Raw genomic sequence first — 22,658 nt, forward strand, 5'->3', positions numbered from 1 at the left:
GAGGCCAACAGATGTTGGGAGCAGTGAATAATACAGCATTGAAAAGTTAACGTGGTTCGGAATCATAGCAGAGTGATTGACGGCGGAACAACAGAAACACGGAATTATAAAACAACAAGAGAAGTGAACACGGGAACAGTTGAGCTGAACTGGCGATAAAGCTCATTATTGCGTAACACACCGTTAGCGCCGCTAGTGAGCCTGTCCCTACCCATTACTGACACGCAACAAGCGAGAAAAAGTAAACAATTTGCTTATTAAACCACTCACCACATTTCATTTTGTTTACTTTCTACTAACACTGTCTTAATTGATTCATCACTTGTGCGTGAAACCGTGATTTAATTATTTCTGCTCAGTTGATTTATGATTTTTTGAGCGTTCTCGATTGCTTTGGCACTTTGATTACGTTTTTGTGTTTCGCGTCCCTAATACTCACCACAACTACCACATTGCGTACACTTATACAGACAAAACCTAATTTTTTTGAACAGGATGAACTTTTCCTGTTACACGCTGTACTTCAATACATTTAATATACTCTGGACAATTGATAGTATGACCTGCGACGTAATGTGGCATTACGTTATCTATGTGAGGACGTCTGGGAACTGAATACTGAGAAGAGTCGATACATTGCGATGTGTACAATGACAGGATACGTAACACAATTTATACGGTATGTCAGAGCTGACTGTCAACCAGGTTAAATATGACAACGGTGGTAGTGCCAATAATACTGGACCACTCACTACCCGCGGTATTGGCCAATGGATCCTCCATTGGGATTGCACTGAGCTGGCAAAGTAACAGCTAACAGTTATATGTACATGGCTCTACCGAGTTTGGTATGCCCGCAACATGTGACATGGCAATCATTAGCAATAGATTTCAGAACAAAAGATTAATAAAAACAAAATAGCTCATAAAAATACATATGTTTAGTTTTGTATTTTATTTGCTAATACAGTGTGATAAACAATTTGTGCAATGCAGTCATGCTGTTATCAAGGTAATTTACTTAGAATTTAAGTTTAGTACAACAACAAAAGTACATTTTCTCAGACATTTCCTATCCAGTCTTAACGGATGAGATACTGAATGAGCTGGTCTTTATGTTCTAAGATAATTTTTGTTCTTACGTCGTAAACATACAATTTGACATGCCAATTTTAAATCGGCACCTATTTTTATGTTAGTAAGAGTTGTTTTATTATTTTAATTAAATTAGGTAATTTATAGTTACATAATTAATCGTCCATATGCATAAATATGTTATGTACGTATGTGTATAATTTTATTTATTTTCACATAACAAACTTGCAGGAACAGTTTGAGTTTTATCTGAACATTCTTTACATTGTGTGCTATTTAAGAATATTATATACATATTTCTAAGTATCCAGAAAATAATAGTGCGCACTTTTTAAATAGGCATTCAGAGAAGATGAGAAAATCGATGGTTTTGTTTTACATGTTTTTCCCACGCCGAAATGCTTGATTCCTCCACCATATGTTATTTTTGCTGCCCATTAAAAGCCGCCAAATTTATACCATTTAGACTGGTCAGTACCAAACTTTATTGTGGAGTTTTATGGAGTTGATGTCAGTCAAAATGATGTTTGGTAGTTAAAAATCAACCTTTATCCCTTACTTCTTATTCATATTAAACAGCGAATATTAAAATTGTGTATTGTTGAAGAATAAATACTGTCGACTTTATAAACACCGTTTTAAATGGATTTTGAGGGTAGTTCCGGTTGACACTTGAAGACAAATTAAACAAGGCATTGCAAGGGGGGTGGGGGCGTCAGCTGTGTCGCTACCACCCTCTTCTGGCGAACAAAGGAACCAACTCCAGCTGTCGTCTGTCTCTGTTTGTCTGTGGTTGCACTTGAAGTTATTTTACAATTTTGAGAGAAGCCTTTTGATTGTGGCAACTGTTGACAATTCGCTGTTGCTAAACTGTTGTCTCCAACAAATTAAGGAACTTTATCTTGAAATGTTTCTGATGTTTAGTGATAACAGAATAATATATATTTTTATCACTCATTGTAAAGCGTTTACACGTTGTGCTGAATACAATAAGAGAACCGATTATACAAATTGAAAATTGTAATGGATTCCCTTGGTTGTAAAATAAAAATAAGACAAATGTATGGTAAAATAATAACAGTATGGTGTAACAAATAATTATTAAATCAAATAGAAAATGACGTTGTAAAATCCGAGAACAGTTACAATTGATAATAAATAGTATTACGGAATTAAAATACAGTAATCGAAGACAGGCGAGTAGTTTTTCTTGTACATTGAAGGGGAACAACATGGAAAAATACGAGCCGTAAAGTTTCGAGGTTATAAAGTTGTCTAGAAAATATTCATGACCCGTAGCGCTAGGCGATGTAGCCTGGCTGGAATTGAAAAGCGTTGATATTTCATAGATTCCTACTCAATGGCAAGAATATGAAACGACGGAATTTTATGCTTCTATAATCTTTATAAAACATTGTCTTCCTTTTACCTCTATTACGATAAGTAAACTTCAGTCTTTTTATAAGAAAAGTAACTGTTGAACTACTTTTAAAATGAAAGTGTAAACGACTTACTTGAATCGTGATTTCATTTTCCAAAACCAAGGAATATTCAGATCTCGTGAAAGTGTATTGTAAAGGAATACAATGAGAACTCTGCATGTGAAGCAGCATCCAGTGTATGCGGCGAGATTCACAACTCGTAGCACCGGTGAGGCGCGGCCCTTTATTGATCTCTTACGTAAGCAACTGAAAGGGTATATTTTTCATCCAATCGCATATCTGCAATTCAGTATTTTAAACAAGGCAAGGTTCTACACTCAAAGACGCTTTCGACAATCCGTCTTTATCCTTTTGTAGGTAAAGAGTCATTGTGTGTCAGCGACATGTATTAACGGTGTGCAGTCGGGCGTAGATGTCGCTGGCGCTCGCTACGCTGTGGTCTGAAGACGAGCTTTGACTCTAACTCTATGGCACGACAGTCAATTTGTAAAGATGAAAAGATTTTGTGGAATACGAAAATAATTAGCAAAGTAGCTTCAAATACCTCCGAGGAATCTAGAAGATTACAATTGCTTACTTGTACTTACGATGATTGAACTTTCTTGTTACATTGGTATTTACCGAATATTTTAATCGAGGATTAGGTTGACAAATCATTATAATTTTGTTTTAAATTACTCGACCGCGGTGAAGTTAATTCGCTACAATTAATTAAAATTCAAATTTGGTTTCGAAAATGAAAATTCTCTGCAATTACATCATATTATCTATGTTATGTTTGCGATTCGATTTCAAATGGATTTATTACAATGTTTCAGTGGAGACTACAAGATACATTACTATTATTCCTACTCGACATGTCCACTATATCCTTTAATTTAGTTATATTTGTATATAATTTCTTTCCTACTACTAAAACTGGACACAACTAAGTTCTTTGCTTTAACTTTAATCTTACACAATTCGCTCCCATTTAGACTAAAGTTCATTGGTCATCGACATGCGATAACATTGTTTTGAGCGATCTGGTAATTAACTATTGGCCAAAGCCTAGCGCAATGTTTGCTCTCGCCCACCTCTGATTGGTCTCCAAATACACCGACGAATGTATTCCTTGTTCGTTGCTCACTATTGTTGTACTGTTCACTGAACTATGGCAATATTCTTTTGAGCCTAATGCAACCTTCCTTACCGTACGGTGACTGAAGCCCAGGGAAATATTTGCTCTTGTTCACCTTTGCTTGGTTTCCAAATACAGGAATATATTTGTTCTGCACCGACGAATGTATTCCTTGTTCGTTGCTCACTATTGTTGTACTGTTCACTGAACTATGGCAATATTCTTTTGAGCCTAATGCAACCTTCCTTACCGTACGATGACTGAAGCCCAGGGAAATGTTTGCTCTTGCTCACCTTTGCTTGGTTTCCAAATACAGGAATGTATTTGTTCTGCACCGACGAATGTATTCCTTGTTCGTTGTTCAGTATTGTTGTACTGTTCACTGAACTATGGCAATATTCTTTTGAGCCTAATGCAACCTTCCTTACCATACGGTGACTGAAGCCCAGGGAAATGTTTGCTCTTGCTCACCTTTGCTTGGTTTCCAAATACAGGAATGTATTTGTTCTGCACCGACGAATGTATTCCTTGTTCGTTGTTCAGTATTGTTGTACTGTTCACTGAACTATGGCAATATTCTTTTGAGCCTAATGCAACCTTCCTTACCGTACGGTGACTGAAGCCCAGGGAAATGTTTGCTCTTGCTCACCTTTGCTTGGTTTCCAAATACAGGAATGTATTTGTTCTGCACCGACGAATGTATTCCTTGTTCGTTGTTCAGTATTGTTGTACTGTTCACTGAACTATGGCAATATTCTTTTGAGCCTAATGCAACCTTCCTTACCGTACGGTGACTGAAGCCCAGGGAAATGTTTGCTCTTGCTCATCTTTGCTTGGTTTCCAAATACAGGAATATATTTGTTCTGCACCGACGAATGTATTCCTTGTTCGTTGTTCAGTATTGTTGTACTGTTCACTGAACTATGGCAATATTCTTTTGAGCCTAATGCAACCTTCCTTACCGTACGGTGACTGAAGCCCAGGGAAATGTTTGCTCTTGCTCAGTCTTTGCTTGGTTTCCAAATACAGGAATGTATTGTGCTCTGCACCGACAAATGTAATTCTAGTTCAATGGTATTGTGATATTTACTGCCTTGAGCCAATACTGTTTTTAAACGAACAGATAATTATTGGCAAAAGTTTAATATAATACATGATTTCGTCTCAGTTTAGTGCCCAAATACACAGCACCGACTGTATTCTTTCTTCGATGTTGAATATTATTGTGCTGTTAACTGCCCTATGCCAATACTGTTTAGTATGCCCTATGACCGAATAGGTTAGTATTGCCAAAAGCTTTGGACAATAGTGTGCTTTCGAGTAAGCTTATTGTCCAAATACACTGCACCAAGTAATGTATTCCTTGTTCCAAGTCTAACAAATTTGAAAATGGTTAGTACAGTTTATATTTTTAAAATTATATATTCTACGCGACATTTACAGTTTATTATGTTGTAGTTAAATAGTCCATTATACCGTTTAGAAATCGCTAAAACCAGTTAAAAAGTTTACAGTACATCCTACAATATCAATGTACCATATACTACAATATAATTCTGAGTTCAGTAACTGTTTATTCCGAGGCAACTGCAACCTTATTGATAAGAGCCATGTTAGATTGTTGGCTGTTCTTACACAATCATTATCGCAAATAAATCACAACGGGTTTTTACTATGTTGGCGCTCTATTAATTGCTGCGATTAAAAGATTATTAATGTTTATTGCAGAGATTATCACATTGGTTTTTGTAACAGTGGATGTTTACTTTCTTCTGCCAACATTTGTGCTCTATCACTATCAGTTTGGTTGCGCTTTAAATAACAGTCAATGTTTTCTTTTGAGTAAATATTGTTTCATTACATGTTACAAAGAATTTATAATTAGAAGTTCAATAAAGTAATATCCTTTTGAATGTGTAATTTTCCATTTATCAAAAAATACGGTACACTTTTGTGCTTTGTTACTATATATCACTGTATGTTGTACGTAAATTTAATCTAATAATACGGGTACACACCGAGAATTCAATCAATTTGTTAATAATTCGTCACCATAAAGTACTCAAAACAATTATCTGTCCATTTTAACACAGATTTATACTTTTGTTAGCAGTAATGGTAATATTTTCAATATTATCTTTTTAATCTTTATTTGGTGTGTTAGTAGAAAAGAATCAGTTCTACTTATCGTAATAACTTGAGTTGTCATGAAAAAGTTATAAATTGTAAACAAAATTTACTACCATTTTTGGCCAAAATTAACTCCATTATGTGAGAAATGGAGGTACAGTTAGAAGGTACTTGTAAATTATTATTTTAGTGCGGTTTTATGTTTTAAACGTTACATTCTTATTCTTATTATAACGACGAAACCATTGAAAAAGTTTAAAACCGTCACAAAGAGTTGTAAAGAGTTTTGAATCATTCCTTAAATAAGAAAAATGTCTTTACAATCAAAAATGAGGCTTAAAATTTACATTTACTTATTTATTTCATTTACATATAGACAAATATAGTGCCAACAGATTACACGAGAAGGTTCCCACATGGACAAAAGCTTCTATGTGTGAGAACTTAGTGAAATAATATGACAAATAATTTAATTTTTTTCATATTGGACAAAACTTAACATAGCGTGAGTACAGCCAGCTAGTAATTGCTTGAAAATATTGATGTGACTTATCTGGATTAGATAATAGCAAATGTTCAGATACTACCTTTTCAGGTTTAAAGATTTTATGTTAACCTTGTAAAAATATGCACTTCGTAACGCAGACACCGAAGCGACAACGTGAGGGGAACTTGTGCGGCGGACTTAAGATCGTGGCACAAATCTGCCTGCTCTGCGGCCACCAGCGTATTATAACAGCGATCATGACATTAATACGATTAAAACGAACATGTTCTAGGCGCTTATACCATCCAGCACTGCTCTGCGGCCACCAGCGTATTATAACAGCGATCATGACATTAATACGATTAAAACGAACATGTTCTAGGCGCTTATACCATCCAGCACTGCTCTGCGGCCACCAGCGTATTATAACAGCGATCATGAGATTAATACGATTCAAGCGATCTTGTCCTAGGCGCTTATACCATCCAGCACTGCTCTGCGGCCACCAGCGTATTATAACAGCGATCATGTGATTAATACGATTATAGCGAACATGTCCTAGGCGCTTATACCATCCAGCACTGCTCTGCGGCCACCAGCGTATTATCATATAGTCACCATGTGATTAATCATGTAGTCAGCAGGCGGATGTGGCCAAGTTATATCAGCTGAGTGAGATTGATACTGGGCTTCTGTCACTCTTTGTTACCGGTCTCCTCCTGCCTCTCGCCTCCGCACATCCTTCCTGGTCCTGGGCGCTTATGCTAGCCAACACACCTCGGCATTGCTATACCTTATATACATACGCAATGAGTAAACAAATAACAAGATTATAATGCTGAAGTTTTCAGAATTTACCCCCAGGCGCCAATTTCAATTTCTTTAATATTATATTATTGTTGTACTAAACATTTTTTTAGGTATTTCGCAACCAAGTTGTTGATTATATTAAATGTTTATTAGCATCCATCGGCATATAATGCAATGTCAGCGAGGTAATTGGGCTGTGGATACAGACTAAGTACTGTAACAACATGTTACAATACATTTAATACAATTATTAATAATTATTTCGATGTGGATAATTATATGTCGAAAACGTGATAATTTGACGTTTAGGGTGGAACACTTTCATCCAATCAAAGCAAGGTAATTCTCTAACTAGCTATCATTCTAGTGGAAAACCCATTCATGATATGTGAGTTAATCGGGTATGATATTTATTAGATTAATAAACTTGGCTTTTTTTTATAATATGGTCTAAAATTGTATAGCTCGAATTGTAAAGTAACATTCGTTATCAATATAAGTATACGTGAAATTAGTCCTTATTTGAGCATAAAACATTCAGTACATTTTATAACAGAGTATTGGTGTGTATTACTGCAGAAGTACATCGCTTTTACAATAAGAATTTATAAAGGTTAGTAGTGAAGTAGATAACGAGGAACGTTATTAGTATTGGCCCGAAACCATTTATAAGATTAAATAAGATTGTGAAAATATACGGTTATTCGTTATGCAAATCCCCTCATGGACCGGCGAATTTACATTTTACTTTTGTTTTTAATCGTCAGGTGTTTATTTAAATGGTTTAAACTACGAGGAACAAGTTAACCTGTGCTAGATAAACAATTGTCTGCACTACATAAACTGAACGACCCAGTGTTACCATTCGAGAGTTTTTAATAATTTTAATATTCAAGAATATGTTTATTTTAATAGATGTGTGTAGCTAAGTTTAATTTAATTGTATAAATGGCAATAGCCTTATTTAATTTCAATAAACACTGAATCGCAAAAAAAGTACTTGCTCCGCCGGGAATCGAACCCGGATCTCTCACTTGCCGGGTGAATGTGCTACCATTACACCACAGAGCGCTTACTTTTTTCCGATTCAATTATTTTTGGCCGTATTTGGCCGTATCTGTCACATATGCGTTTTTAAATAAGCAAACTAACATATGATCAGAAGACCAAATACCTGTCAAACGACTTTTATTTACATTAAATTGTATAAATGGCAATAGCCTTATTTAATTTCAATAAACATTGAATCGCAAAAAGTACTTGCTCCGCCGGGAGTCGAACCCGGATCTCTCACTGGCCGGGTGAATGTGCTACCATTTGTTATAGTAGTTTGCTACCATAAGTTTCATTTGTTATAGCAGTGGTATATGATTTTATAAGATCCAAATTAATTGTTGCAATTAGTATGTAATGTGAATTTGATATTTACTGATAGTTTCAGGTTTTTATACTGATTTTTTTGTAAAGATTACGGTGTAGTCATAACTTTTCATAAAGTAATATAAGTTTTTGAGCGTCATATTTACCCCTAAGGAAACCTGTAGTTCTTATTTGAGATAGTATTTTCTTAACCCGTATTAAAGATTACCTTTTTGAAAGATTAGTTAAGAAAGATTATGCAATAGTTCACCCTGAGGAGGGTCTTTTCTACAACTTTTGTATTTTGAATTATCACACGAAACGTCAAACCTACATGCAAATTTATATTGATTTCCCCGGGAATCGAACCAGTCAGTGACCTCTCAATTACAAAGCCGTAGCCTTACTCCTATGCTAATGAGAAGATCAACCAGCATGGATGTTTTGATTGTGAGAAAGGAAGAATAGCCTTTTTATTGTACTTCTGTTTAACCGCATAAGTATGACCACATGGTATATAAAATTAATTTTAACCATTTAATAACGCCGCTGAGGTCGGTAAGCGAAAGTCACGTGGAAGAGGCAGGCGCTTATCAGTTTGTTGATAACAGCCAGTCTGTCGCGTGATGTTTGTACAATGTCGCGTTAACGAACCCTAGGCAAACAGCACGCAAACTGTCATCAGCTCAGCTCTCAACTTCAAGCCTTAGGGTTGTAGATCCATAAGACTGATGGTTCACGTGGTCATTTATCTACTTAACCAGCTGTTGCAATCAGCTCGCTACATTCACTACATTAGAGGATGATTCATTGTAGATTAAAATTATTTTAAACATCCGTTATTAGCTAATCCTAACTGGCTAGTGGTAGTTGTTAGGAAAGACATATTCTTGGGAATCTTCACTGAAGTAGGGCACACCATATGATGGTAATAATCATAGTAATTAACAATTAAACACTGCAAATGTTTTATTTTGGAACCCGGAAGTATGAGTTATACATCGTGTCTGAGGGGAGAAATGAAATGTGTGTAAACCATATGATATCTAAAAACCAAGCATCGTCTCTGCAACTCATTTGGCCTCCAAGAACCAAACATCATCACTGCAACTTATTTGATCTCTGAGGAGCATATATAATATCTGCAACCCATATGGCCTCTGATATTCAAACATTATATCTGCAACTTATGTGGTCTCTGAAGAGCATGCATCATCTCTGCAACCCTTTAAGTTTCTGAGGATTAAACACTATAAATGCAATTCATGTGGTCTGTGAGGAGCATACACCATCTCTGCAACTAATGTGGTCGCACTACATCGTATTTGCCTCCAACTGGATATTTGGAAGATCTTATATTCATCTTTGAGGTTTTCCAAAACATATCTAGGACCAGGAATTGGGAAAAATCTCTTTTCTTACTCTCGATCTTCATGTTGCTGCAGACTGTTCGGACATGTGCAACGTCCACCACAGACATTATTGCGACGGGAAGTCATAATATCACATTTATGTATAAAGCAACTCGTTAGTCAGTGATGATTATTTGGAGCAACTCATACCTCCCGTATCTCATTACCTCTCGTATTTTGTACTAAGAATTATAAGAGAAAGTTCAAGATTTGATGATGATATTCTCCTGATCATTGATCAAAATATACGAGTACTAGGTTGTGTTACCTTAGCCTGATTATATGCGGATTCCATTTACGGCCAGTTTCGAATCACATCCGGCTCAGCCTCGGATCGCTTATGAAGAATAACGTTTTGGTATTAGCTTCCTGAAGTGACTCATATACGGGAATGCTGTTATGGAAGTATAAAAACCCATATTTTGTGATTATAAAAACAAAACTTGTTAATATTAGATTTCTATTCAAATATTATTTATACTTCTACTAATGCAATACATTCTAAATTATTATCTTACATGTATTTTTATATTACATTAGTATACTTTTTGCTTTTCATTTTAATAAAATTTAAGTAATTTAGAAATTAAAACTGTAACATTTATTGTTTCCTGTTATATTTATTACAAAGATTAAACTGTGTGCGATAAACAAGATTAGTTATCAATCCGTCGTTTTAATTATTTATCTAAAAGGTGCCATGTGAACATTCATGTTATAGAGTTTTACATAACATTGAAATGTTTGGGATAGAGAGGATTGAAGGTTGATATTTTATAACTTTGGTTTTCTCTCTCTCTCTCTGACTCAGAGGTTGGCTTTATGAGTCTTTGTTTATTTATATCCCTGGGGTTCACATCAATTGCTTTTGCGATTCATGTTTTATTTATCACTTCAATTGTAGCTTTGTCTCTTCTTTTTCTTTACAACTCCAAAACCGTTGTAATTGCTTTCCAGTATTAGTTTAGTGCTAATATTTGTACAGCTTACACAGTGAATAATACGATTGTTTAAAATAAATTGTAATTGCTCTCCATTATTAGTTTAGTGCCAATATTTGTACAGCCTACACAGTCAATAATACAATTGTGTAAAATAAATTGTAATTGCTCTCCATTATTAGTTTAGTGCCAATATTTGTACAGCCTACTCAGTCAATAATACAATTGTGTAAAATAAATTGTAATTGCTCTCCAGAATTAGTTTAGTGCCAATATTTGTACAGCCTACACAGTCAGTAATACAATTGTGTAAAAAAAATTGTAATTGCTGTCCAGTATTAGTTTAGTGCCAATATATGTAAATTGAATAATATAACTGTGTGAAAATGTTTTGTGTTATAAAATGGCTTGCACGACATATTTATATCAAACACTTATAGCCATCGTATGCACATTTTAAATGTATTGTTCAACTAAGATAATAATATCAATATCATCATGAGTTTCGTTTATCGCCTCCAATAACATTGGACGTTGACAGTTGTCATTCACCATTATACGAGCTCGTGTCTGCCTGTAGAGTATTGAAACTATAATGGCTATATAAATATATTATACACAAAAATTAATGAACAAAGATTTCTTATAATAAGGAATTAATAAGGAATAACAGATTTCTTCACAATACTTTTGTATTTTGACAAATTGTCGTTTTAAAAGAGCATATAAAATATATAACTTTTTTTATCCACTTTTACACTACACACTTTATATCCTATTTGAAAACGACAACGTCTCGAAACATTAAAGGATTGTGAAGAGGTCCTATTTCTTTATTATTATATGTATAAGGCATTGTTTGGTACTCTGGTTATGGTGTTATAATTACTACACACTTATATAATTGGCTTCCTGTAAATTTTGTATAAAATTATATAATACGGATTAGAACAAAATAAATAAGTTACATGCAGCCCATTAGTACTATGAATGACGTACCGTGCCATAGAATTATAGCTTTATTAAATCAATCATTAGTATGTATGTTTGAGTAAGCTGTTAGTAACATAATTACATTTCATGCGCCAAGGTTCAGTTTATACTGTCACATGTTGCTAATCTGATTTTACGAAAATAGTGGCAAACATAATTCATATTTTATAAATTAGTACAGCTTTGATATGGACTACAGTATTGAAGTAGAGATGTTACATCACGTAGTTTGCTCGTATATATCACTGAACTGTGAAATCTCGCAGACTAATTTGAACATTGTTGTAAAAGACAGATTTACGAATACAAGGCGTAAAAAAGACACGAGGGAAAGTCTGTAAATCTGCTCAGTCTGATTCTATTACCAGTGAATCAACTGTACTTTACTTGAGTATTCGCCTCGACTCGACATCCCATTCACTAGCCAGTCCAACCCACTTCGGTTCTCTTAGTCTTTCCTTTCTGAGCGGTACATTTCCTATTACATTTCGACTGGCACCGAATAAATTTGTTATATTTTTAGCCATTCAACAATTTGCTTTTCTTCCTTAGAACAAGGAATAACCGCTGAGAATATAAATTCATGCGTCCGTTATGACGGTAATCAGTGTGAATGTTCATTATCGGTGTTAATAGTTTATCCACATATCATGTAACTTATATCAGTAATATAAAAGACCTTACAGCTCACCAAAAAGTAAGATTGTCATCATTATCAGCCAAATAGTCGGTTTTTCATATAATTGGCACACGCTGATTTAACATTATTTTAAGAGTCTTTCGGTTGGTCTTAAGAGTTGCGAAATATGATTAGAGAAAAGAATTATCGTTGTATATATGTAACCCTTTCAGTACCCTCTCATTTCTCATCAATACGTTTTGAATTCCGCCAAAATTAACACGGGTAACGACATAAGGCCTTATTGGAGATTACTCAATTATAAAAAACAAGGTACTTTTATAATACATATTTGCTCTTGGCTTGGTTCCTGAACTACAAAATCAGCCAGCTAGTGCAGTTTCAAAAATTGTTTTACTTGAAATAAATGCACATGCTAAAACAGCTAACATTGTACTTATGGAATATGTTTATTTTGACATTATATTCCATGAGAATGGTTTCAATAATGCATAATCACCTTTTATGTTTCCTTGTACAAAGCTTTATTTTCATTTTCTTACGATACAGTATACTCGAAATTTAAAAACGGTGAACTATATTTTCTAATTTAAGTTAGTTATTATTCTTTGTTTAAAGTTTCTTATTGACGATGGAAGGTTTGAAAGGATAACGGGATTCCGGACATTTGCCATCGTTATATGTTATAAAAGGTATAACAAAACTTTTCGAGGATTGGAATCTATCCTCTTCGTCAAATGGGGGAGGTATTAATACACACAAATTTACTCTGCAAAGTAAGTTATTATACTTTTTTGGATGAGTATCAATTTAGAGCATTTAATTAACTGCATAAATAAGTATTAATATATTTATCTATGTGAAAAATGCCGAATCTACTTCTAAACAGAGCACGCAATACTTTACTTGATGCTTCACACTGAACTACGGCATCAATCGGCGCAGTCTGCGTTCCTTATGTTGTCCATTCGTTGAGTGTTGAAAGTGAAAGTGAAGCTCCGCCCATAGCGAGGCGAGCTCGAGGGGCGGGGTAGACATTTTGGAGAGGAAATGTCAGGAAAGTCACGGAATATCGGCGCACCGTGTCCTTTGTTGCTTCATTGTGTTGGCAGTAGTGGGCGGCGCTTCACTCTCAACACTCGTTGGAAGAAAAATACAGAAAAAATGCAAAAATTATAATAGAGAGACTTAAGTTTTTTGTCGTATTACAGGGTCCAGATTGTCGATATGCCGGTCCAGGCACAGTTGCTGTACGCCAGATATGGAGGATGCTCTTCACACTCGGGTCAGGAGAGACTTCCAGAGCTTGCTACATCACAGTTCACAAACTGTCCAGGGCCTGTTGTATACCACCGCTACTACACTCCAGAGTAAGTCATACTTTCCTTTTAAAATTATTTAATCCTTATTATTATTGGCTCTAAATCTACGTTTGGGGTGTTTGCAGCTGTTGTAATCAGAATGTTCCAAACCGTATATTCTGAGAATATAACAACCGTATATTCGGTGGTTATGTATTTATTTCTTTAACCTACTGTATATTTTTGTCGCTGATGTTATTTGTAGCTTTCGGGGAGAGTTTTGATGTGGAAACTCGTGTTACAAGGATCTCATGTTTGATGCTGTTTACTAACCAAATACCTACATTATAACTGTTACCTAATGCCAGACAGGACTAAAAGAAATATCCGTATTTTTGGAATATAACTCGGGTTGTCAACAATTTATAAAAGAACAAAGGTGGGAAATGTTATTTTATTACTGTTACTAATAATTATTAATATTAATTATTGAATGATCCTCTAAATTGTCATGTTCTTCTCTTGTTGAAGAAGTCTGATGATTAACATTATACATCACTTTAGTAGACAAATATTTTATTTAGATCTTGATTATTTTTAGTGGCGTATATAATAAACCTTAATTGACCACAGTAAAATGGAAAGTAGTATTTCAACATAAACGTCATACGAAGGTGTTATTATCGTTATTAGTTCATCCCAACCCGAACCGTACTGCAGTGCATATTCGTTATATTAAAGAGCGCAGTACGTTTTGGAGCAGAAAATTAATGGACAATTAATTTGTTGGGAGCAAAGTGTAAACAAGAAATTTCTATTCAAGAGCACGCCTTGTATCGCGATGGAGAATGAAAACCGCTATTTGAGAGGTAAATGGGAAATGAGGCCGCGAAAGATAAATGGGGCTGACAGCACAAGAGACTTGAGATTTGGGATCTCTTTTTCGGCGGCTTGAACATCTCGTCTCCCCCCCCCCTCATCACCCACCATCATTGTACTTGATTGATTTATCCGGGACTTTCTGCAAGGTGGATTTTATCGTAGCAGCCGTTTAACGCAACAATTTGATCGTAGATAGTATTATTGGAGTTGAGATTAATTAATTGAAATAATTTGTGGGTGCGGAATTAGTTTATGGGAAAATATTCTGTTTTGCGAATAGATTAGTTCGTTTTTTATTTGATTCAACGTTACATTCAGTTGTAAGTAGTAAATAATGTAAGATAGTGATAATCATTGTTATTAAAAATTTAAAAAATCGTATTCAACTTGATTTTTAATCATATTTTAATTGTACTCAACAATAATCAATAATGTAATACACAATTTGTAACCCACAATTTTCACAACAATCTTTCTAATCCATTAAGCACTGTTTAGCAGTCAAGAGTTTTTGAATATTTATTAGTTGATTTTTCAAAATTGCAACCAACATTTAAAGCACTTATGTAAGTTGCTTTATAATTTTTTCTACATGACCATTATTGTTACATCATTATTTAGAAGAGACCACGTTCTGGAGTGGAGTTATATATGTACCTGACTGCGGGAATATTTCCCTGCAAGCGGCTGCATTGGTCAATAAAACAATGCAAGTGTGGTTCTCACGCCTCTTGGTCCCGCACAAAAAACAAAACCTGCTCGAGCCGGGAATGTAGCCCGGGCCTCTCTCTCCTCTCTTCTGTAGTGCCACTGCCACTGCCACCTCTTCATCGCCCGACGCAGCGCGGCATGGGCGTTCCAGTCCATGTGTGGTGTGTCCTACAAGAATGTGCCCGCAGATTTTCTACCACATACCGGCCGATGTATAACGCGGGACTTGATCACATGTCTTACACGTGTGGTTAGCAACAATACCGACTGGTAGATGATGCGAGTTGATGTCACGAGCAGCGTTGTACCCGCGCGGGAACTGTAGACTAGATTTTCTACCACATACCGGCCGATGTATAACGCGGGACTTGATCACATGTCTTACACGTGTGGTTAGCAACAATACCGACTGGTAGATGATGCGAGTTGATGTCACGAGCAGCGTTGTACCCGCGCGGGAACTGTAGACTAGATTTTCTACCACATACCGGCCGATGTATAACGCGGGACTTGATCACATGTCTTACACGTGTGGTTAGCAACAATACCGACTGGTAGATGATGCGAGTTGACGTCACGAGCAGCGTTGTACCCGCGCGGGAACTGTAGACTCCGGTTGGTAGGCCTCCAGAAGATCGTCGCCACCGGTTTCACTTTTGACCCAGGAATGTGGCTCGAGTCGGATGTTCTGTTGAGCTAGTCTTACATGACCCTTGTGTCTCTCATTATCGTGTACATCTCTACAATATTATTTTTCAAAGATTCGATGTACATTTTATGAGAAAAACAACATGGATGGTCGCAGACACATTCGATTCCAGGGTTTTCCTGTTCTGTCGGAAAACTGGCCTCCATCATGAGATGAAAAGAATACCACTAGTCAAACAACTGTGATACCCTGTTATTTGTTTAATTTATTTATTTTGTTATTGTTGCCAGTTATTATACTCTATATTTTGTTATTTAGTTTTTAAGTTTAGTTTGAATGCTATTTAGTTTTATTTCTTGGTTTTCATTAGGAGCCCACCCTTAGCCGAAGGATACCGGGTGGAATTGGCAGTTCTTGTTTTAAATTATGGCTGTTCCTAATTTTTCATTTATCCAGGTGCACCTGAGACACATGACAGAAATTTTGGGTTAACTGTAGTCGTGAGTTTTTTTTTTAATTTGTCAGGCCAATAGTTGTTAAATTGACAGGAAGATTCTTATATTGGTTGAATATTTCTTTGAGTTTTTTAACTTTGTCTTTTAGTGGGGACTTTAAAATTAGTGAATGAATCTGAGCACGCTATCCACGGCCATCTATTTTTCCCTTCTAGGTTTAGTTTTCCCGAGGACAATGTTTTTATACATGATGTTATTTTTATGGTGTTTATTTTATGTTGTTTTTTCTGATCCGCCATCCCATTCACCACCATGGGTGCTCGCTTCCTAATTGTCAACTTTAGGTATGCGAACGGGTATGTGCGGTTTCAATGGTCAAAAAAGACTTATTACCCTATCGTATGTAAATTCAGAACGTTTTTTGAGCGAAAATTTATAATGTGCTTTTACTACAAATAAAATTTAAAACTACTATCAAATTAACAATAAGATTTAAGTTTGTTAGCTTATAATTAAAGCCACAATTAAAATGTAGGGGTCGTAGCGTAATTGGTAATATAAATAATACAATGATCACATAGAATAAGACACTTGAGTGGATAATTGGTTGACCATGCAATGTTACAGAGGTAATATTTTGAGGTAATATATCTTCCACTAATCATCCGCAACCTCAACAATCTGTTGAATACGGTTTGGCCATAATTATTGATTCCCCTTACCAAGCGTTTGGCTAATGATGATTTATAAATGTGTTGTGCAAGGGATTTTACAAATCATACATTATCTTCAAAGTTAATATTTGGAAAAATGGCTGAAAGAGTTTATTTAAAAGGCAAACCACCTGTTTTTATAGGCTACATTAAAAAACGGATGAATAGTACACCAAACTTATGGCGTTATTTATGCCACTGGAGGTAATTTACACCTATCACGATACTCTAATTTTTAGATGAAATATTCGTTAGTGTTTATTTATACCTGTACAAACTCATTAAGCATTTAATATTGTCCACTCCAAGAATCGAACTTGTAATCTTCCAGATAGAGTACAATCTTGTTTCCAGTCTATGGAATCCAAACGTATTAAATACTAATTAATTCGAAATATTAAGCTTGGGCGATATTAATATTCATTTTTGTATTAAAATATGTACCAAATGAACTATTGATTTAGGACAAATAATATATAAAAAATCTCAAAATTAATAATGAATTCATACTCGATTAGTAAGCAATGTACCCCATATGATGTGTAGGTCAACGATAGGACGAGAGAGTCACATATGAACCAAAGTACTATGCACACCAAACATATATCTAGGAAGCGGCAGTGTTGCTGTGTCACTTCACACATACAAACTGTACTTTTTCCAACAAGGGTATAATAGCTGTCTCCCCATGACTGTCACCTTTCCACAATAAATTGTAAGGAGAAAGGAAGAGCTTGTAGTCGTCGAAAGTTGTAGAAACGTTACTTCTATTGTAGGCAGCCCATTCAGTAACATTCCGCCTATCATTGTTTGACTTGAATAATTAACATAATAATAATATTAATAAGAATAATATCTTTTTTACCTCTGTTGTAACACTTGTCAGTGTTTAAATTATGTTAATTTATTTCATATATTATTAATCGTTCTTATGAACAATGCAACTAAGAATTTGGCTACATGTCTTCTTATAACTCAAATTGTACCAGTTGTGGAGATGAAATCGCCATACTTGAATCATCAAGCAACAATATCTTTTTTAACTCTATTGTAACGCTTGTTAGTGTTAAAATTATGTTAATTTATTTCATATATTATTAATCGTTCTTATGAATAATGCAACTTTGGTTACATGACTTCTTACAACTCAATTTGTACCAGTTGTGAAGTTAAACAAACGCATTAGATCTTAGTTACCTTAAACGCAACATTTAGAGTACAATATCTTATCAAGTACAAAAATAAGAAGAAGGTTCGCAGAATTACCGGAAGTAGACTGACAGGTTTATTGTTACTAATCAGCAGATCCATGCCATCGTACTTGGTGTAATCATAACTCGGCAACCTCTACTGCAACCATTTATATTATTTTGTGTACGGGTTCATTGTTGACTGTGATGATTTGAAAAAATAACAGGATTAAGGCCATTTGCCATTGTTAAGCTTAACGCATAAATTGTAAGAAACCTTTTTCCAGAGCTGCCTCTGCTCTCTTCTTCAGGCTGCAAACGCTAAAACATAACACTAAGCGTATATCAAAGTTAATTAAGCAAGACACAATGGCGTCTAACAAATACAAACGTAACATCCAAACGTCTAATTTCAAGTTATGTACATGAAATCCAACTTAAGTAAGAAACGTCCCAGAGAGCACTGATTGCAATAGGTTCAAGGTGTGGTTGAATGCAGAATGGAAGGTAGCAAATAAACACAGGGAGTCACTGATGAACTGTAAAATACAGTAGACTCCAGCTATCGAAACGTCGTGTTTCATTTGTTACGCACGTGTCAGCAATCATGTTAACTTTCAAACTCTTGAAAAATTGTTTAAATGCAACTTTTAAATTACAAAATGCAATGTACGCTGTGTGATTAAATGTTAAATTTAAAAAATTATACACCTCATAGCGTTTAAAGAGAGGTATAGAACCGACAAGGAAAATTATAACAATGTGAAGACGACAAGGCTGTTAGACGACAAGAAATTATCTCTCAGCCAACGTACGCCTTGCTCGCCTGCTCGTGTTTATATTCATTTGTCTCTCTAGACTGGCAGATATACAGAAAGGCTCTCGTTGAAATTGTTTAACTACTGTAAAATGGGTCAATTTAATAACGCGAGCTGGCTGCCCGCCTCTCAGCTTTAGAGTTGCCGCCAGGCAGAACTCCACTACCCGTTAGCTGTGATGTTAATCTCTGGAAGAGGTTTTTATAAAAGGCGTTCTCTTTTTTATGGAGGGTGCAGAAAAATGTTTAAATGTATTTGAACCGTATACAAGTTCTGTGACTGTAGTTTTCTTGAAGGTCTTAACGTGTTTTGACTTCTAAGAGTTTATGATTTAGGACGAATCATTAACAAACGAACAACTGCCTCAACGGTATTATGTTTGGAATCATTGTTTATACTTCTATCCTCCGTTAAATATGACTTATTTGATAAAAGTAATAAAATATAATCAGTGGTATTACGCCGACACGAATAGATAATTAAGTTAATTAACACAATAACTTATAATCGTAATAATTGATGGATGTGTTCAATAAGATAAATTGAAACAAAACAGAATGAAATTGTCAATATGGAATTATTGAAATTTTGGCAGCTTAAGGAATATGTCAGTTTTAATCGTTTACTGTCGTAGACATGTATTACGTATATGACAAACGTCGGTAGTACATTATTGTAACTTAGAATATAAAAATACAATCCTTGTATGAAAGTAAAAAACAATAAGAAGTTAAACTTACATTAAATAAAAAAAAACAATGCAAACGAATAGTCCAATAAAGTCGAGTCTAGAAACTCTTCAACCGAATAAAAACAACCCTCTAATTGGTATTCTTTTAGATTTTTTTACTGTTGTTTCAGTTATATATTTTAAAGGACTGGAAATTTCCAAAAAATTACCTATTAAATGTCTTGTCCTAACCAATAGTGGATAATTTTCAACGGGGAAATCCTCACAACGTCTTGAGTGGGGAATAGAATATAATCGAAGTAGTGTGTTTAAAGCAGAGTACATATAAATTTCAAATTTCAATAACGAAACGACGTTATCAATGAAGTTAAAGTCTACGGCAATATAAAAGAATGGAGGGTTTGGAGTGTAATTTTCCTTGGCTACTATGCGAGATCCCTGGAAGTGTTTTTTACAACATACAGAATAACATATTAGTGAGTGTAAACAGTAGGGTGTACAAGGGAAGTATACTTTAGGGAAAATAATAATGTCATCATTGTAATCGAGGGAAACATGATTTTAAACAATACACCTAGCACGCTGCTGTGGTTAGTTATGTACTCCACTGGTCTTGAAGTACGCATTAGCCTGTCAATGGATAACTTCTATGTATGTCGTATCTTTGACTCAATGGAGTGTAATTTTCCTTGGCTACTATGCGAGATCCCTGGAAGTGTTTTTACAACATACAGAATAACATATTAGTGAGTGTAAACAGTAGGGTGTACAAGGGAAGTATACTTTAGGGAAAATAATAATGTCATCATTGTAATCGAGGGAAACATGATTTTAAACAATACACCTAGCACGCTGCTGTGGTTAGTTATGTACTCCACTGGTCTTGAAGTACGCATTAGCCTGTCAATGGATAACTTCTATGTATGTCGTATCTTTGACTCATGTAGTCATTAAGTTTAACTTTTGGTCAGGATATGGAGAGAGAGGATCAAGCAGTATATTCAGAAAAGTTAAGTTGAGGGAGCAATGATGTCATCAAGAAAGACGTAGTCTGAGCAGTGGTAGGCTTGAATACCAACTACGAAGCATCATGATGTATGCTAGGCTCGTGCGGCTGTTGACGTACGCGATATTCTTGTTGATGGCCATCTTGATTCGGAGGGTTAAGTTGATTATCTATACCAATCTGTATGTCGTAATCTGAGCTCGCTTCTGTCAAGGTTGAAACTATGACATAGTTTGTACTCTTACCTCACAATTATAAAAATGAAACTTGAAATCACGAATGGATAAAACTTTAGGAAATGTTTGAAATTTAATTGAATCCATTAATAATTGAATTAACTGTCAATAAAGTAGAAGAAACTCATATAAATCTTGGTGATTATGAATCTGAAGTTACAAGTGGGAAATATCGCCGACAATGCGCTCAACCAAGCGAGATCGGTGCTCCCCTCCTCTCCTCATTGAATCTCGCATTACTTTGTGACATTAAGTAAACTCGATCCTCAATCCAATGTTTATAATGTCAGATATACTTTACATTCATTCTAGAACTGTTAGTGAATGATCAAACGCTGAAATGGTTCTGATCAAGGATTAAGATAATTAGCAGTGTAGAATATATAGTGCATACAATATACACAAATATATACACATATTAAAATTAATTGGTAACTTGTGAACAGTATTTTTACTGTGTCTTTAAGCTATGTATTAAATTTAATTAAGAATGTTTTAGGCATAAGCAAGAAATTTACTACTAAATTACACTTAAATAACTGCTATACGTATAATGTGAATATTTTATTACATTTTTTATATTGAAATATGAACATTTAGATAGGAGTTTTATTTAAGAGGACTGAGCTTGACTAAAGATTTTATTTTATACTCTTATAGAATTTTAGTTCAAATCCGGATAGATCACATTCAATAATTCATAAACTGTTAGGAAACAAAACAGAACTGTATAGAATTTTTCTGACAAAGAAAAATTACAGATTTTTGTTTAAATTGGTTAGTTATACTTTTACTCATTAACTAAACATAATTCAGAATGAAAACTATCTTTTAAGCACGGTATTGGATTGGTTGGAATTGCGTTTAACAATGATGGAGTGGAATATCCAAGACGATAACTCTAATAGTTATGATATCAGAAATGATAACACAGCTGCCACGAGACGCTAAGTGATAGACGAGCTCTGATCTCCGGGGTCCCGCTTGGCACTCAGCTAACGTTATTATCAGTTCACATTCCTGTAGTTGCTGAGAAGTATACGATAATTGGTTAGAACAGTGATAACTCAGCTGCAAGGGGACGCTAAGTGATAGACGAGCTCTGCTCTCCGGGGTTTTGCTTGGCTCTCATTTAATGTTATTATCTGTTCCCATTCTTATAGTTGCTGAGAAGTATACAATAATTGGTTAGAACAGATGTACCTCAGGTGCAAGGGGACGCTAAGTGATAGAAAAGCTCTGCTCTCCGAGTTTTTGCTTGGCTCTCAGCTAACGTTATTATCAGTTCACATTCCTGTAGTTGCTGAGAAGTATACAATAATTAATTGGTTAGAACAGTGATATCTCAGCTTCAAGGGGACGCTAAGTGATAGACGAGCTCTGCTCTCCGGGGTTTTGCTTGGCTCTCATCTAACGTTATTATCAGTTCACATTCCTGTAGTTGCTGAGAAGTATACAATAATTAATTGGTTAGAACAGTGATATCTCAGCTTCAAGGGGACGCTTAGTGATAGACGAGTTCTGCTTGGCTCTCAGCTAACGTTATTATCAGTTTGCATTCCTGTAGTTACTGAGAA

General features: G+C 35.1%; 1 protein-coding gene across 1 annotated transcript in view; it reads left to right on the forward strand.

Moving 5' to 3' along the window:
- Window positions 1–22,658, forward strand: part of LOC124359947 (division abnormally delayed protein-like) — a 198,226-nt gene that overhangs the window by 62,531 nt on the left and 113,037 nt on the right. The window contains exon 2 of the mRNA XM_046813138.1: window positions 13,641–13,799. Coding sequence (XP_046669094.1) covers window positions 13,641–13,799 — 159 coding nt within the window. The remainder of the gene's footprint in view (window positions 1–13,640; window positions 13,800–22,658) is intronic.

The sequence above is a fragment of the Homalodisca vitripennis genome, chromosome 4 (genome assembly GCF_021130785.1).
Source record: "Homalodisca vitripennis isolate AUS2020 chromosome 4, UT_GWSS_2.1, whole genome shotgun sequence".
NCBI lineage: Eukaryota > Metazoa > Arthropoda > Insecta > Hemiptera > Cicadellidae > Homalodisca > Homalodisca vitripennis.